Genomic DNA, 19,153 nt, shown 5'->3' on the forward strand with positions numbered 1-19,153 from the left:
ATTTATTTTTAATTTAATTTATTGTATGTTTTACTTATTTATTTATTTTAAATGTTAAAGTCATTTTACATTTTATAAATTAATTTACTTTAAAATATAATTTTAAGAATTTATTTATATTTATTTAATTTTTTATTTATTTAATTTATTTTACTTTTTTGTTTTATTAATTTAAATTTTATTTAATTTTTTATTATATATGTTACAGTTTATTGTTTTATTTTATTTTTTGCCAGTCCTGTTGATGCAAATCTTTTGAACCAAATATTTTGAATGTTTCTTTGATGGTTGATTTAAAAATTTATTTTTATTTATTTAAAAGTGTAATTATTTCATGTATATTCAAATGTAATTGTATTTTTTTTTTTATTATTTAGTTGACATTTCTATTATTTATTAATTATAGATATAACTGATTTCATTTCAGTTTGAGGTTTTAAAATAAAATAGAAAAAATGAAATATTTGTCATTTATTATTATTATTATTATTATTTTTTTTATTTAATTTGACTTATTTTAAATGTAATTTAATTATTGTAAATTTACTTTTTTTAAATGTTATTTATTTAAATATTTATCTTGAATTTTAATTATTTAATTTTACTTTTTACCCAGTTATTTATTCTAAATGTTATTTTTTGACATTTTATAATTTTTTTTAAATTAAAAAATTTAATTGTAATTATTTAATTATTTTAATTTTTATTTTAACTATATATATATATATATATATATATATATATATTTAAATTTTACTTTATTATTATTTCTTTTTGCTAGTCCTGTTGATGCAAATCTTATGAGTGAAATATTATGAATGTTTTGATAGTTGATTAGAAATGTATTTTTATTTATTTACAAATGTAATTATTTCATGTATATTAATGCAATTTTAATTAATTTTAAGTTTAAAATTAACATTTTTATTATTTATTATAACTGATTTAATTAAAGTCTATTAATTATATATACTGATGTATATACTGAAATATAGCTGGTAGATTGATAGCAGTACTAATGTAAAATGTAAATGCTAAATGCAAAGATCTCACTAGTTCAATGTCTTAAGATGGTTTTCCAGACCAAAACACAAGATGGCAGTAGATGCACACACATGCAGCTTGTGTGTGTGTGTGTGTGTGTGTGTGTGTGTGTGTTCTTTAGTGAGGGCCGGAGAGATTTCATCCCTCTGCCTTCTTCATTTTCTAAGAATGAAGCAATAGAGTGTTTAAATGATCAGGCGTCAGTGACCGTGCGCTTTAGTGTGTGTTCATGTGTTCATGTGTAGTGCAGGCCTCACATGTGGTGTGTTGTGTCTCATGCGTGCGCACGCCAATGGAAACGCAGGACTGTCGTCAGGTTCACGTGTGCGTCATTATCATTCAGGACGTGCAGCAAGCGCTCGCTCCTTCCTCCGCCTCTCGTGACGCTTCTGATGCTAATACTGACTTCCATGAGAGCTGCGACAAACAAGCCTCCATTACACAGAGTGTGTGTGTGTGTGTGTGTGTGTGTGTGTGTGTGTTCTTCATAAGCGTCTGATGACAGCAGCATCATCATCATCATCACCACCACAACCTCCTGCTTCTACATGCACTCAGATCTTCCCTCAATAACACCACAAACAGATTTAATATTTCTTGATCATTTTTCTTTTTCTCTGACCTTTGCATTTGAAGAGATCGTTCAGCCAAAAATGATCATTCATGTCAGTCCACACATGTGTGACCGTGTTTCTGCAGTCGAACATAAAAGATGTAAAAAGCACCAGAAACACAAATCTGAGATCAAATAAAATATAAATAATGGATTAAAAAAACGGAATAAAAACTAGAAATAAATAAACAAATAAATAAACAAACAAAGGTGGAAAAAATTAAACTAAAAATGAAATGATGAAACAAAATTCAAACAAAAATTAGAAATGTTTATTTGGAAATAACAATAGTTTTTTGTTGAAGCACTGAAATTAAAATAAAAACTAAAACTGAATTAACAAAAGTAATAATTATAACTATTACAAATGACAAAAGCACACAACAAAATGACTAAAACTAAAATTAAAAAGCTGAAATTAAATTTAAACTAAAATAAGAAACTGACTGAAACACTAAAATTACACACTGAAGAAAAAAAACTAAAACTGAAATAAAAATGAATGAAAATAGTCAAAATGACAGCTAATAAGAGCACCTAACAAAATCACAAGAAATTAAGCTAAAATTTAAATTAGTACTTAAATAATTTTAATAAAGTGAAAACATTCTAGTAATTTAAATCTGAATAAAAATGACAATACATAACAATTTTATATAAAAAACTAAAATTGAAATTAAAACTTAAAATGTATAAAATACAATTTAAAATATTAATAGAAAATGTAGTAGTGTATATAAAAATATAAATGATAACAAATTTACAAGTTTATATATTTATATTTATATACAAATTACAAATTATTTTGTTTATATACAAATTATAACAAAATTATATATAAATTATAGCTATTAAAAATGACAAAAGCACACAACAAAATGACTAAAAATTAAACTAAAATTAAAATGCTGAAATGGAATTAAACTAAAATAAGAAAGTGACTGAAACACTAAAATTATACACTGAAAATAAATAAAAAAATAAATAAAACTGAAATTAAAATAAATGAAACCTAATAGTAAAAATGACAGCTAATAAAAGCACCCAACAAAATTACACGAATTGAAGCTAAAATTATAGTGAGTACCTAAATAATTGAAAACAAATGTGAAGCTAAAATCGGGGGGCAAAGAAAATCTAATAATTTAAATCTGAATAAAATGACAATGCATAACAATATTATTAAAAATAAAACTAAAATAGAAGTTAAAATAAATGAAACTTAACAGTAAAAATTACAGCTAAAAGCACCTAACAAAATTACAAGATATAAGTTCAAATTGAAATGAGAAGCTAAATAACTGAAAAAATTCCAGCTGAAATAACAAAAAAAATAATAATCAAAAACAAACAAAAAAAAAATCAAATAATTTAAATCTGAATAAAAATGACAATTCATAACAATATTATAAAAAAAAAGCTAAAATGGAAATTAAAACTTAAAATGTGTAAAATACAATTTAAAATATGAATAAAATGTACTAGTGTATATAAATAATAAACACTAAATTAACACTGGACCCCACTGACTCTCATTGAATGCAAAAAAAAAAATATATATATTTTTTTCGAAATATATGCTTTAGTGTTTGACAGGATACAGGAAGTCATGCAGGTTTGTAACAATATAATTGATCATGTTGGCTGAACACAGGCTGATGTTATACAGTACTGTACCTTTAAGAGCGCTGTATGTAAATGAGCTGCGTTTCTGATCTCTGAGCTCTGTGTAACACTTTAGTTCACACCATCGTTCATCAGCAGTGAATAACGAGAAGGTGTTAATGTGTCAGTGTGTTCATGAGCTCATGACTGTGATGCTTTGATTGTTAATTTTGATGGTTTCAGCGCCGCTGATCTGAACGACAGCACTGAAATAGGCGTTTTTAATTAGACATGAACCATCTTAGATGCTTCGACACTGCTGTTTTGCTCTGTTTTTGGTTCAAAATGCATTCTGGGATTGGTTTTCCTGCCTCCTGCCTGGACAGCATGTCAATACCGTACATCAAACTCCTCCATCTCAAAAGAGCACAAAAAACGCTTTTCCACGCTGCGAGCCCTTTAAGAGAGCAGCGAGGAGGATCGTGGGTAGAGGTTACCAGATGGATTGACAGGCCGGAGGGGGGGGGGAGGAGGCGCAGATAAAGCGAGGTCAGAGACCTTCATCCCGTTCTCATCCTCTTCCTCCTCAGGGAGCAGGAGCTGAAGGTCCATCAGGCCCGACGCAGTCTGGAAGAAGCTCTGATGGCCGACAGTTTGGCGCGAGCCGCAGAATCCACCCGAGACATGGACGGCAGAGCGGCGTAGACAAACAGGTGAGGAAACCACGGGATGACGGGACAGACGCTTTCAGACCAGCTGTTCATCATGCAGAACTACTCCGTTATGATGTACATAAGTCTGTTTTTTCATCAGGTTTCATAAATGTGTCATTCCATCACTGTCTCACCAATGGATGTGAATGGGTGCCGTCAGAACGAGAGCCCAAACAGCTGATAAAAACATCACAATAATCCACAAAACAACTCTAGTCCACCAGTTCACATCTTGAGAAGACAAAAGATGAAACAAACCCATCATTAAGACGTTTTTTAACTATATAGTAAAAATGGCAACTAATAAACATTGCACTTAAAAAGCGCCAAAAAAACTACTAAGAATTAAACTAAAATTGAAATGAAGAAACTAAATGTAAACAAAAAATGAAAGATGTTTATTTGAAAACTAACAGAAATACTTTTGTTGAAGCACTAAAATTATGCACTGAAAATAAATAAAAACTGAAACTGAATTTAAAAAGTTGAAATTCTAAGTATTAAAAATGACTAAAGATTAAACTAAAATTGAAATGCTGAAATTAAATTTAAACTAAAATAAGAAATGCTGCTTTGGGAACTGACGACTGAAACGCTAAAATTACACACTGAAAATAAATAAACTAGAACTGAAATTAAAATAAATGAGACCTTAGAAATTAAGAAATTAAGGTAAAATTGAAATGAGTGCATAAATAATTGAAAAAAATTGAAATAAGAATTAAAATAAAATAAAAATATAGTATAACAATTCAAAGCACTATATAAAGCACTAAACACAAAAATCTGAGCTTGAGATGAAAGAAAAATAACAATGAACAATGTTATTATCATAAACTAAAAATGATTAAAAAAATGTAATGTGACAAAAATAAGTGAAATAAAATATAAATAATAAATAAAACAAACTAAATGAAAACAAGAAATGTTGCCTTGGAAAATAAATAAATAAATAAATAAATTAATTAATTAATTAATTGAAAACTAACTATAAATAAACAAAACATTGCACTTAAAAAAGCACAAAAAAATACTAAAATTGAAATGATGAAACATAATTTGAACAAAAAATAGAAATGTTTATTTGGAAACTAACAGAAATAGTTATGTTGAAGCGCTAAAATTCTGCATCGCAAATAGATAAACACAAAAACTGAATTTAAAAAGTTTATAAATTTTAAACAAATTTACAAATTTGTATTATTAAAAATCATTATATGTATATACAACTAATTTATAAACAAATTATAACTATTAAAATGACAAAAAGCACACAACGAAATGACTAAAAAATGAACTAAAATTGAAATGCTGAAATGCAAATAAAAAAATGCTGAAAATAAAAAAATAAAACTGAAATTAAAATAAAGCTAATAGTAAAAATGACAGCTAATAAAAGCATCTAACAAAATTACAAGAAATTAAGCTAAAATTAAAATGAGAACCTAATAATTGAAGCTTCCTCCAGTGAAAAAGTGGTCTGGTCTGAATCAGGAGAGAAATCTGCACAGATCAAGCACCGTTTACAAGCCAAAACAGCTCAAAACAAACATGTGGCTGGATTTTGATGTGAGAGACGACAGGAGGAAGCAACATTATGGATTATGGACTTCAGTTGAAAACGTCTCAATGATGGATTTGTTTGAGCTTTCGTCTTGTCAAGATGTGAACTGATGGACTGGAGTGGTGTGGATTGCTGTGATGTTTTTATCAGCTGTTTGGACTCTTATTCTGACGGCACCCATGCACTCCACAGGATCCATTGGTGAGACAGTGATGGAATGACACATTTACACACATCTGATGAACAAACAAACTCATCCTAATCTTGAATAGTCTAAGGGCGAGCACATTTTCATTTTCTGTGAACTGTTCCTTTAAGTGTCTTTAAAATCAGATCAATATATTCCCATTGAAGTGCTGCAGTTCAAGACCTCAGTAACTGAGTTGATCAGTGGCAGCTTCAAGTGCTGTTTACAGTCTGTGGGTGTTTCACATTTGATCCTTGGCAGCACATGCGTGTTGATTGTAACACGTGAGTAATGAGTGTGCGTGTGTGTGTGCGTGATTGTGGAGAGCTCACAGTAATGATGGAATGGTGCAGAAGAGCGTGTCTGAGGTCACGCTGCCATCAAATATTCAGAGCCTCGTTAAGACAGTCACATCACTTCAGCCTCTTCATCTTCATCATCATCCTCTGATTCTTCTTAAAGGGAATTAATAGTTAATATTCCTTCGTTCCGCCCGGCCGTCGGTGAGATCCTCTTCTCCGCGTCGGAGAGTTGGTTTTCCTCCGACGGCTCCGTCTGAATGCTGATGTTTGTCGACAGAAACACGCTTTCTTGAATAATCAGTGGGGCTGTTTTGCATTCGCTGCTTCGCTGAGCTCTTTCTCTTTCTCTCTCGGAGCAATAAAATATCAGAAATATCAGAAATATCCGCTGGGTGGAATTACAGCAACGGCTTTATTTCCGAGAGCTTATCTTTATTTCATTCTCTGCCGTGATAAAAACTCCAACGCACATCTTGTGCTGTTTTTACCTGATGTTCAGACAGAATGTACGTTTGCAATTGTACATTTGTTTTTTCTATGTAAACATGCATTAGATGGACAACTTTGACCGTTGTGCACATTTTTTGGAGCATTGTGTGCATAATGTGTTGTATTAAAAATATAGAGCTCAACTTAACCCTCATTATGTTCAGATAAATTCACGATCATCATGTTCTGGGTCAGATTGGATTCAGTACATTTGATCAAAAATCACACTATGAAAAACCACATTTGACAACTTTTTTTAATTAAAATCATAAACAGTAATATCATAAACAGTATTTCAAACATTTAGCTTAATTTTACAGTTGAAGTTTAGATTTTTATAATATTAATTCTCACACATTACAAAAAAAGTACATATGAGAACATTTTTAAAACTGCTTTTGACAGCTTTTGTTAAACAATTCTTTTTCCATGAAATATGAAAATTATAAACAGTGTATTCAACATTTAGTTTTACTTTTAATTTTTTTTTTTTTTGTAATTTTAGCATTAATACTTCACACATTACAAAAAAGTAAATGTAGGAACATTTTTTAAACTTTTTTAATGAAATATGAATATGATTAATGCCATTTTAAATATTTAGTTTTATTTAAAATGTAAAATATTTTTATACATTTTTTTTTACTTTTTTAGCATTAATACTTCTCACACATTACAAAAAGTAATATGAGACCATTTTTAAAAGTGCTTTTGACAACTTCTCTTTTAACAACGATTCTTTTAAAATATATATATATTTTTATTTTTGTCATTAATGCTTTAATGTACATTGCTAAAAAGTAAATATATGAACATTTTTAAAGCTGCTTTTGACAACTTTTGTTAAAAAAATATTTTTTATGAAACATGAATATTATAAATGGCATATAAAATATTTAGTTTTTATTTTTTAAAACATTTTTAGCATGAATACCTCTTACACATTACAAAAAATAACATTTCAATATTTTACAACTGTATTTGACAATTTTTTAAACTTTTTATGAAATGTGAATAACAAACAGCATTACAATATTTTGTTTCATTTTATTTAAAATAAATAAAATATATAGAATGTAATCAGATGTTTCATTTTACGTTTATTATTATTTTTTTACATTAATTCTTCTCACACAGTTTAAAAAATCTTTTTTTCAACAATTGTTTTTCATGATACAGTATTTTAAGTATTTTGTTTTGTTTTAAATTAAAAATTGAATTTCATTTTTTTTGTTTTTTTGTTTACTCTTTTTTTTTGTGTGTTCTATCCTGAAGCTCAAGATCATTGGTTCGGTTCCTGACAAAGTTCACATGGATGAACTAATAAAAACAACTTCAATGCAGAATAATTATTTTAAAAAAACTTGTACATGATGCAGTGTACGTTTCTTCAAATCAAGTGTCTGCCAAATGCATAAATGTAAAAGTAAATGTGTTCCTGACTCTAAGATCCCTGTTAGTGTTGGTTGGGTTTGTTGCATTTTAGTGTTTTGATTACTTCCACCTTCTCTGACCTTTAAGACGTCATGTAATTGACGGATGCATGTGAAATGAGTAACGTTAGCGTCTGATGATTGTGATGTCATGGTCATTCCTGCGGCTGATTTGATCACAGATGAAGGTCTGTAAAACATTCCCGTGTGTTTTGTGTGTTCGCTGGCATTCTGCTCTCGAGCCGCTTCACCACGCCGTCCATCAGCGAATTGATGCTGAAATGTTGTTTATCTCTCGACGGGATTGAATGTGTTTATGAGGTGACGGCAGCGAGAGGAACGCAGACACAAAACACAATTTAAATACAAATTAGCGAGCGCACGGAAACCAATAGCATTTGCATTAATTCCACTGGTGTGTTTGTAAGATAAATGAGTCTGTCCTCAAAATCGAGAGCATGTTTCCTTTCATTCAGATGAGCTGGAGCCCCGCTTTCACACATGCACTCGCTTTGGTTCGCACGTTTGCTTTGGTTTGTGTTTATTGATGAGGATGGATCCAATGTATGAAGCTTTTCTCATGAATTTCTGACTTTTTTTTTGTGCTATTGGAAAAAAAAATTGCATGCAGCACCTTTAACTGACTTGGGTGTTATTATATAAATATTATATATATATAATATTTTTTATATATAATTTTTTTTTTTAAACATAAAACATTTAAATAAAAAAAAATTAAATTATTTCAGCTGTTTTTTTTTTGTTTAGTTTAAGTGTAATAGTATTTCAGTTACAGTAACACTGATAAAAAAAAATAAAAATTTGCATAAAATTAACATGAAAACAGGAATATAAAATAATTCAAAATATGAATAAACCATAATAGTATCTCAATTATATTAAAACAACAGTCATTTTTAAAACCAAAACCCTAGATATAACAAAAAACACAACAAAATTGCTAAAACTTTAACTAAAATTAACATGTAAAACAGGAAAAATAATCTTAAAACTATTTCAAAACATGAATAAACCATAATAGTATTTCGATTGCATTAAAATAACACTGATTTTAAAAAACAAAAACCCTAAAAATGACAAAAACACACAATAAAATTAGTTAAACTTTAACCAACATTAACATGAAAACAGGAAAAATCATCTTTAAAATAATTCAAAATATTAATAAACTATAAAAGTATCTCAAGTATATCAAAATAACACTGATTTTAAAAAAACAAAAACCATAAATATGACCAAAAAAAGATGCAATTGCTAAAACTTCGACAAAAATGAACACGAAAACAGGAAACATTATCTTTAAAACAATTGAAAACGTTAATAAACTATAATAGTACCTTAATTATATTAAAATAATATTGATTTAAAAAACAAAAACCCTAAATATGACAAGAAAATTGCTAAAAACTAAAATTAACATGAAAATAGGAAAAATCATCTTGAAAATAATTCAGAATGATTAAACTATAATATAACTCCGTTACTACACGCACAGGCCCAAACGGCCAGCGGAGCGGCACACTGTCACGCTTCCCCACCGCCAGCAGAATCCAGAGGCGTCTGTGTCAGCGCTTTGTGACGAGCGGAAGATAAAAGCAGTGTTTGTCAGAATTGCTCTGATATGAATGTTTTATCGAGTAATTGCTGGCGGAGCGTCGCTTCATTCGCTGACTTCTAATTAGAGCGTGTTCAGACACGCGTGTTACGACGATTTCAAATGAGAAGCGGTGTGATTTCAGACAAGACACGTTTAGATCATCAGATATGATGTTCATGACTGTACTGACTGTTGCACTGCAATAAAAAAAACTGTTTCTGCATGATAGAAACAAGACCGATGATAACATGATGGACTGGCAGGGCCTTCCTTACGGCAGAGCAACTCGGCCGCACTTGAGGTGGCCCCGCACCAGACTGGGATAGTCCTGAGGATCAGTGTTCTAGACACTCATTAAAAATCTCAAATTCAGATTTAAGGTCAAATTATGGTCAAGTTCAAATTTAGTATTTTTCATTAAAAATCACACTATGAAAACCCATATTTGACCATTTTTATTAACAATTGTTTTTCATTAAATGTGAATATCATCATTAACAATATTTCAAACAATTTTACATTTGAAATGTTGATTTTTATACATTTTTACATTTTTAATGGCGTTAATACTTCTCACACATTAGTCAAGTCAGTCAAGTCACCTTTATTTATACACCACCTTTAACAATACTGAATTGTGACAAGGCGGCTGTACAGTATTAAATAGGAAACAGTACATCAACAATGCAAAAAGGCAACAGTAAACACTCAATTTTCAGGTAAAGGTAGTTCATCAAATACAACAAAATAAAATACAATATTGTGTTAAGAGAAAGTGTCCCCAACTAAGCAAGCCAGAGGCGACAGCGGCAAGGAACCAAAATTCCATCGGTGACAAATGGAGAAAAAAACCTTGGGAGAAACCAGGCTCAGTCGGGGGGCCAGTTCTCCTCTGGCCAAAGTTCCCGTGGTCTTGTGCCGACAGCCGTCTAGGTGACGAGGTCTTCACTGGGGATCCGTCTCTGGGGCTCATCTAGTTGATGTGGTCTGACATTCAGGGCTGTAGAGGTCGTCTCTAGGTGCTGATCCACCGTCTGGACTGGATCCTGACTGGATCCGGGGGACTGCAGTGACCATCTGATCTGGATACGGGCTGGATCTGGTGGTTAAGGTGACCTCGGAATAAGAGAGAAACAGACTAATATTAGCGTAGATGCCATTCTTCTGACGATGCACCGAGTACATCGGGTGTTATGGGAAGTGTTCCCGGTTCCGGTTGACCTAATTAGTGCAGCCTAACAATCCTTTAACGGATTTGAATTATAAGAATGTGGATTTGTTATGTGTAAGCAAGGTTAAAGAGATGGGTCTTTAATCTAGATTTAAACTGACAGAGTGTGTCTGCGTCCCGAACATTGTAGGGTAGATTGTTCCAGAGTTTGGGTGCTAAATAAGAAAAAGATCTGCCGCCCGCGGTTGATTTTGATATTCTCGGTATTATCAAACTGCCAGAGTTTTGAGAACGCAGCGGACGTGAGGGACTATAATGCGATAAGAGCTCGCTCAGGTACTGGGGAGCTAAACCATTCAGGGCTTTATAAGTAATTAGCAAGATTTTAAAATCTATACGATGTTTGATAGGGAGCCAGTGCAGTGTTGACAGAACCGGGCTAATATGATCATACTTTCTGGTTCTAGTAAGAACTCTAGCTGCTGCATTTTGGACCAGCTGGAGTTTGTTTATTAAGCGAGCAGAACAACCACCCAATAAAGCATTACAATAATCTAACAAAAAAGTAAATCTTTACAAAAAAGTAAATATGAGAACATTTGTAAAACTGCTTTTGACAACTTCTGTTACAATTATTTTTCATGAAATATGAATATTATAAACAGTATATTAAATATTTTGTTTTATTTTAAAAGTATAATATTGTTTTATTTTTTTTATTTTAGCGTTAATACATCTCACACATTACAAAAATAAAATCATATTTTACAACTGTATTGGACGACTTTTTAAACTATTTTTATGAATATAAACAGCATTACAATATTTTGTTTAAAATTTCATTTTACATTTTTTTTACATGAATACTTTTCACACATTTCAAAAAACCTGAGAACATTTTTTAAAACTGTATTCGACAACTTTTCTTCAATTTTTTTCCTGATGCAGTATTTTTATTTATTTTTTTAAGTATTTAAGGTTCTTAAATAGTCTCTGATTCAAATTTAAAGTCAATTTATGGTCAAATTGGATTCAGTACATTTGATCCAAAATCACACTATAAAAACCCATATTTGACAACTTTTTTAAAACAATTGTTTTCCATGAAATGTGAATATCATAAACAGTATTTCAAATGTTTAGCTTAATTTTACATTTGAAATGTAGATTTTTATACATTTTTACTTATCATTAATACTTCACTCTAAAAAACGACTATATTTCTTGCTTAAAATGAACACAAATAGGTTGAAAATGAACATTTTAGTAACATTTATTAATAAGTTGAATAAGTAGTAATTAAGTAATCAAGATGTTTTTAAATTGCTTATTAATAAATTAAATGATTCCTGAATTATGTGTCTGTTTTTAATTTAAAAACTATTTTGGTTTCATTTTAAGCCAGCCATATAGCAGATAAGTTTAGGGCTTGATGCTTATAATAAACATTTTTTTATGGTTATCGGTCATTTTTGCCAATAAAATAATTTAAAAACATTTAAAGAAAGTTTTTGTCAGAGCCTTGTTGGTCATAATTTTGGCATTCTTTTTAATTTTTACACCAGACATTTGGGTTACTACCCAGAAAGTTAAACATTTAACCCAACTAAATGTTGGGTTTTAAAATAAGAGTATTTCAGACGTGCTGATGATTAAAAGTCCCTCATTATGCATAAAATCTATTTATTTTTGGTAATTATTGGCATGTAGGTTTGCATATTTCTCTCTCGTCTTTTGAACGAGCAGCTGAAGTAATAAAGCCTATGCGTTTCAAAACAACAGTCCTGTGTGTTTCATGCTTGTTTATGGTTAAAAGTCCCTCACTATGCATAAAATCTTCTTATTTTTGGTATTTCGGTTGCCACTCTTCTCTTTTTGAATGAGCAGATAAAAGTAGTAAAGCAAAGCCTTTTCAAAATAAGAGTCCTGATGTATCCTGATGACTCGTCAGTGATTAAAAGTCCCTCATTATGCATTTTACAAAATATCTTCATCCAACACGATCTTTACTTAATATCCTAATGATTTTTGGCATAAAAGAAAAATCGATCATTTTGACTACAGTATTGCAACAAATATACCTGTGCTCCTTACAACCGGTTTTGTGGTCCAGGGTCACATGTGACAACGTAAACCAATTTCATGTAAATATTGAATAAAACATGTCAGTTGAATTTGCTGCAGCAAGTTAAATGAAATAAAAGAATCTGAGAATCTTGATTATTTTGTCACTGCATGTTTGTTCTGTAACGTATGCAGTGTTCATTTTATTTGTGCAAGTCTTAAGAAAGGTCTTAATAAGTAGTTTTTAGAAGCCGTGCAGAAAGATCCAGCGGCGTCGCATTGACCGAACACAACGAGCGGCTTTATGCTAGCGAGCCGTTATCAGCCCCCATACGCCGTGTGTGTTTGTGCCCCTGTGAATGTTTAATTAATGCTTGTGCTTTCAGGCAAACTCTTAAATTGTGGGGCAGTTTGTGTTAATTACCCCCTTTATCCTGAAATCTCAGCGTAAGTGAAAAGTTTCTGCTAATGAAGATGCAAATTACCCGCGCCGCTCGTGGATTGATTGTGCCGCTCTCTCTTTATTCCTGTGATGGACGCGCATTAGAACTTAAAAGCGTTGTTTTTATGTACGTTTCGTGTTATTTTGTCAACACTCTGTGTGTGCAAGATGATTTGTGTTTCCTGGGGTAATTAAAAACACTTTTTATGATGATTAGGTTTAATTGTGCTTGTAAATATGTTCCGTGTATTAGGCGAAATTACTGCAGAAAAACACCCACGCAGAGAGATAAAAGTGTTTTTATATCATTTATTTGTAATTGAATATGGCAGCTTACTGAATGGAATGAATTAAAGCTCTATGGAGCTCTAGAACATGCAAAAATCATGTTTACATGACATCTCACTGATAAACGCTAAAGGAATAGTGCTGAAAGTGTGCTCAGATTTATTTAGATTTGTGTAAATGTGTCATTCCATCACTGTCTCACCAGTGGAGTGAATGGGTACCGTCAGAATGAGACTCAATGAATTTTAGTTAAAAATGTTTTAATGATGTTTTTGTTTCAGCTTTTGTCTTCTCAAGATGTGAACTGGTGGACTAGAGTTGTTTTGTGGATTATTGTGCTGTTTCTATCAGCGGTTTGGACTCTCATTCTGACGGCACCCATTCACTGCAGTGGATCCATTAGTGAGCGAGTAATGGAATTATAAACTTTCTACAAATCTGATGAAGAAACAAACTCATCTTGGATGACATGAGGGTGAGCACATTTGCGTGGGCAGTGAATGGGTGCCGTCAGAATGAGAGTTCGAGCAGCTGACAAAAACATCACAATAATCCACAAAACAACTCCAGTCCATCAGTTAACATCTTAATCAGACAAAAGCTGAAACAAATACATCATTACTATGTTTTTAACTAAAATATGAGTCCACAGATCATAATAAAAGTCCATCTCCTGTTGTCTCTCACATCAAAATCCAGCCACATATTTTGTTTAGAGCTGTTTTGGCTTGTAAACGGTGCTTGATCTGTGCAGATTTCTCTTCTGATTCAGACCAAACCACTTTTTCACTGGAGGAAGTCTTATTATGGATTATGGACTTGATGTATTTTAGTTAAAAACATCTTAATGATGGATTTGTTTCAGCTTTTGTCTTCTCAAGATGTGAACTGATGGACTGGAGTGGTGTAAATTATTGTGCTGTTTTTATCAGCTGTTTGGACTCGTTCTGACGGCATCTGTTCGTTCTGACGGCACCCATTCGCTGCAGAGGATCCGTTGGTGAGCGACCGATGTAAATGTTTGTTTTCATACGGGCGTGAGTGAAATCATGATGTCGATTACACAGAAAATCCTGTCGATGGAGCTTTTAGAAATGCCGTTCAGCTTTTATTGACCCTGAATATTCTTTTGTATATTTCTGCGGGTCTCTCGTTTCACCTGTTTCACTCTTTCATGTCGAGTGGATTTTCAGAGCGGCCGGTATTGATCTGTGTGGATCTCTGAGGGCTTTTTACCATCAGCTGTATTGAATGGCTCTTCCTGTACTGTAACACTTCATCTTCATCATCTGACCTCTCTCTTTCTCTCTATTGCACACACACACAATGTGTTTCCATGTTTTATGGGTTTGTTCCGTAGATGTAATGGTTTTTCTACTGTCCAAACTGTATTTTTTAATCCTGCACCTCACACACAACTACAGGCATTTTTAGATTCACAGAACGCTTCATTCTGTCTGGTTTATAAGTTTGTTTTCTCACGGAGACCAAAAGATGTCCCACGTAGACAAGTCAACCGTTAGTAACAGAGCAGCTCATTATTATGCTGATTTACTGACGCTGGTTGTGTTTTGTTTTGCAGGTGGGTCAGTGCACTGGAGTCGCGCTCGGCCCGGCGCGGGCGGCCGGATGTGACGTCGTCGGTCTGCGTCAGCGGCACACGTTCAATAACCCATTACCGATAGCTTCAACCAAGGCCTTTTTCAACTAGAGCATATATTTTGATGTACATATCTATATATAATTGAGAACAATGCTTATTTTGTGTCAGACAGAAGAAAGAAAACTCGGCTTTTATACGGGCGAATCCAGAGCAATGCTTCCTCACGTCAAATCAGGTCACCGTCGCTGGGTTTGTATGGCGAACTCTTTTTACTTTCGTTTGGTGTCGTTGCTCTCTTCAGGGTTTGTAACAAATGATTAATACATCTGCAAACGTATGAATGGAAAAGTGCTTATTTAAGAAAAAAATTTTATACCTTGAGATAAAAATGTGTACATTTCTTGCATCATTCTAGAGTAAATAAATGATTATATTCACAAATATGATCTTACGTTTTACTTCAACAGACTGTCATCTTTTGTTCTTTAAAATGCTTTAAAATAGGTTTGAATTAAAGTTTTAGTAATATATGATATGTATAATTCAGTATAATATTCATATAATGAAATGTTAGGGTTAATAATACACATTTTATGTAAAACTAAAAGTATATATATATATATATAGCAAATAATATGTGCAAAACACAATAACTAAAAAATTCAAAAGTCATGTTTTTTATGATGTTACCGTGTCTTTATTGTGTTTTATTGTGTTAGTTAGCTGTATGTTTAGTTTTTTTTTTATTATTGAAATAATGATGTGGGTGTTTGTGTATTCTTCTTTTTAAAAAAAACACATTACAATTCTTACTGATCCCACACTTTTGAGTGGTTGTGTGTGTATGTACACTACCGTTCAAAAGTTTGGGGTCAGTAAGACTTGTAATAGTCTTTAAAGAAGTCTCTTATGCTCATCAAGGCTGCATTTATTTGATTAAAAATATAGAAAAAAAAAAACAGTAATATTGCAAAATGTTTTTACAATATAAAATAATGTTTTTTTATTTTAACATACTTTAAAATAGAATTTATTCCTGTGATATAAAGCTGAATTTTTATCAGCTGTTACTCCAGTCTTAAGTGTCACATGATCCTTCAGAAATCATTCTAATATGCGGATTTATTATTAGAATGATCAGTGTTGGATAATATCAACAGTTGTGCTGCCAAATATTTTTTGGAACCTGTGATTTTTTTTTTTTTTTTTTTTTTTTTTTCAGGATTCTTTCATGAATAACAAGTTTAAAAAGTACAGTGTTTATTCAAAATATAAATATTTTATAACAATGTAAATTATTTATTATTAACTTTTAATAAACTTTTAATTATTAACTTAATACATCCTTGGTGAATAAAAGTATTAATTTCTTAAAAAAAAAAAAAAGAAACAATAAAAATGTACTAACCCCAAACATTTGAACGGTAGTGTGTGTATGTATGTGTGTGTATATATATATATATATATATATATATATCAGTAAGACTTGTAATGTTTTTTTTAAAGAAGTCTCTTATGCTCATCAAGGCTGTGTTTATTTGCTCAAAAATCCAAAAAAAAAACAAAAAACAACTATAATAATACTGCAAAATGTTATTACAATATGAAATAATGTTTTTTTATTTTAATCTACTTAAAAATATCATTTATTCCTGTGATGCGCAGCTGAATTTTCATCAGCTGTTACTCCAGTCTTCAGTGTCACATGATCCTTCAGAAATCATTCCAATATGCGGATTTATTATTAGAATTATCAGTGTTGGAAACAGTTGTGCTGACAAATATTTTTTGCAACCTGTGATTCTTTTTTTTCAGGATTCTTTGATCAATAAAAAGTTAAAAAGAGCAGCATTTATTCAAAATACAAAGGTTTTCTAACAATATACACTACTGTTCAAAAGTTTGGGGTCAGTAGATTTTTATTCTTTCTTTTTTTGAAAAGATCACTTTTCAATACTTTTATTCACCAAGGATATGTTAAATTAATAAGAAGTGATAACATAGATTTACACTGTTAGAAAAGAATCACCTGAAAAAAAAAATCACAGGTTCACAAAATAAAAATCACAAAATAGTTGTCAGCGACCGTTTCCAACATTGATCATTCTAATAATAAATCAGCATATTAGAATGATTTCTGAAGGATCATGTGACACTGAAGACTGCAGTAACAGCTGATGAAAATTCAGCTTTGCATTACAGAAATAAATTATATTTTAAAGTATATTAAAATAAAAATATACACAATTGTGTTTTGCACATATTATTTTCCACCTGTTTAGAGGCTCATGCCAATTTGTTGAATATATTTATTTATTTTTAATTTTTATTTTGTAGAGTAGTCACTAACTATTCCATTTGTAATATATATTTTTAAAAATGGGTTTAAATTATTTTTTGTAAGACTACTGAGTGTTTTTTTTTTTTTTTTTTTTTTTTTTTTACGTTGTACATATTAACATTTTTTTTAACATTAACATTTTTTGTTACATATTTCCAGTGAACATAAGTTAGACAGGCTCACTGTGGAACACAAAATTATATTTTTGCTAGGGTCAGTTTTTCTTACATCTAAATTTGGTTTTGGTGGAATACCAGCAGAAATGTTTTGCCTCTTGGACTGTTTTAATGATATTTGGAAGAAACATTTGGCAGTGGATCAGACGGTCTTGGATTGCAATTTGAATAATGTTGCATTTTGCCTCTTTTAGCAGTTTCTGGCAAACTGTTTATAATCACTATTACCAAAAGCAGTTTGTTTTCTCACTTGGTGAGTGCTGGTTTTGGTCTCCGTCATAACACAGAATGACTGTGTGTCAGCGTGTCTCCAGACGCTCGTGTGTCTTAAGCTCTCCTGCTAATTGGCCGCTGCGTCAGAATGGACGTGAGCTGCAGAAATGTGTCTAATGAGAGTCAACGAACACCAGGATGAGCTTCATCTGCTCTCATTAGGACTGAAGCGGGTTCCTGTGCCCTTCAGGAACTCATTAGCATGTGTTAATGCAAACCGCCGAGCGTTTGCTCTCAGTTCATGAGAACTTCCTCCCTTCAGATGATTTTCTGAGTTTTATTTCAGCATGTTTATTCTCTACAGCCTGTGGAGTGACTTTCTAGCCACTGTAGTGTTTACACAGCAAAAACATGTTCTGCATCAGGATCTCTGATTTTGTTGTCCAGTACACATATGTAAACATCTTTGCTCCTCTGGTGCTATTTGTTTTTTTATCATTATTTATTTGATCAGAGCGGTACAAAACTCGGTAAAGGTTTTGGGACTTGCTATGTGAACACAAAAAATCATGCATGACTCAAAAAGGTTGAATGGTCTCGGAATAATAGTCAGTGAATTGTTTGTGATAAAAATATGATTGCAGTGGAAATGAACGGAAAGTGAATTACATTTAGTGGAAGCGTTTGGTACTGTGCCTGAACAAAATCTCACTAAAAGCTCAGATTTTGTAATATCAGTATTTTCATGCAGTTTTAGAGTGAAACGTTCTGGAAAAAAAATTAAATAAATAAGTATCAGTGAAGGAAAAAAAGAAAAAAAATACTATTTTTAAATGTAATATTCTATATATAGATAGATAGATAGATAGACAGATAAAAAAAATATATTATATATGTTATATTATATTTTTATTATATATAGGATATTACATTTAAAAAAAAAATATATATATATTTTCATTTCCAATTTTTTCACTTCAGCAATAATCTGCCAAGCGTCGTCTTTAAAAGAGACCAAACTTAAGTCTGTGCTTAAATGCATTTAAAATTCATGAGTTTAAGTTTAAAATTTCATTTTCATGTCCATGCTGAGAAAGTATTTAACAGGTGATAAGTGTATTGTGATCAGTGTTGGGGAAAGTTACTTGTAAAGTAATGCATTACAATATTGCATTACTCCATACAAAAATTGGAGTATATCTATTGGAGTACAGATAATTGCATTTCTTAGTTACTTAGTAATATGACTACATAACTAGCATGTGATGTGTTACCCCCAACACCGAT

At 31.3% G+C, this 19,153-nt stretch overlaps 1 protein-coding gene across 1 annotated transcript in view; it reads left to right on the plus strand.

Annotated features, from left to right (window-relative positions):
* mbd2 (methyl-CpG binding domain protein 2) overlaps positions 1-15,626 on the plus strand; it is a 39,611-nt gene extending 23,985 nt beyond the window's left edge. Inside the window, exons 6-7 of the mRNA XM_051110197.1 lie at positions 3,853-3,975; positions 15,116-15,626. Coding sequence (XP_050966154.1) covers positions 3,853-3,967 — 115 coding nt within the window. The 3' untranslated portion in view covers positions 3,968-3,975; positions 15,116-15,626. The remainder of the gene's footprint in view (positions 1-3,852; positions 3,976-15,115) is intronic.
* Positions 15,627-19,153: the final 3,527 nt, after the last annotated feature.

Source organism: Labeo rohita, chromosome 5, assembly GCF_022985175.1.
Source record: "Labeo rohita strain BAU-BD-2019 chromosome 5, IGBB_LRoh.1.0, whole genome shotgun sequence".
NCBI lineage: Eukaryota > Metazoa > Chordata > Actinopteri > Cypriniformes > Cyprinidae > Labeo > Labeo rohita.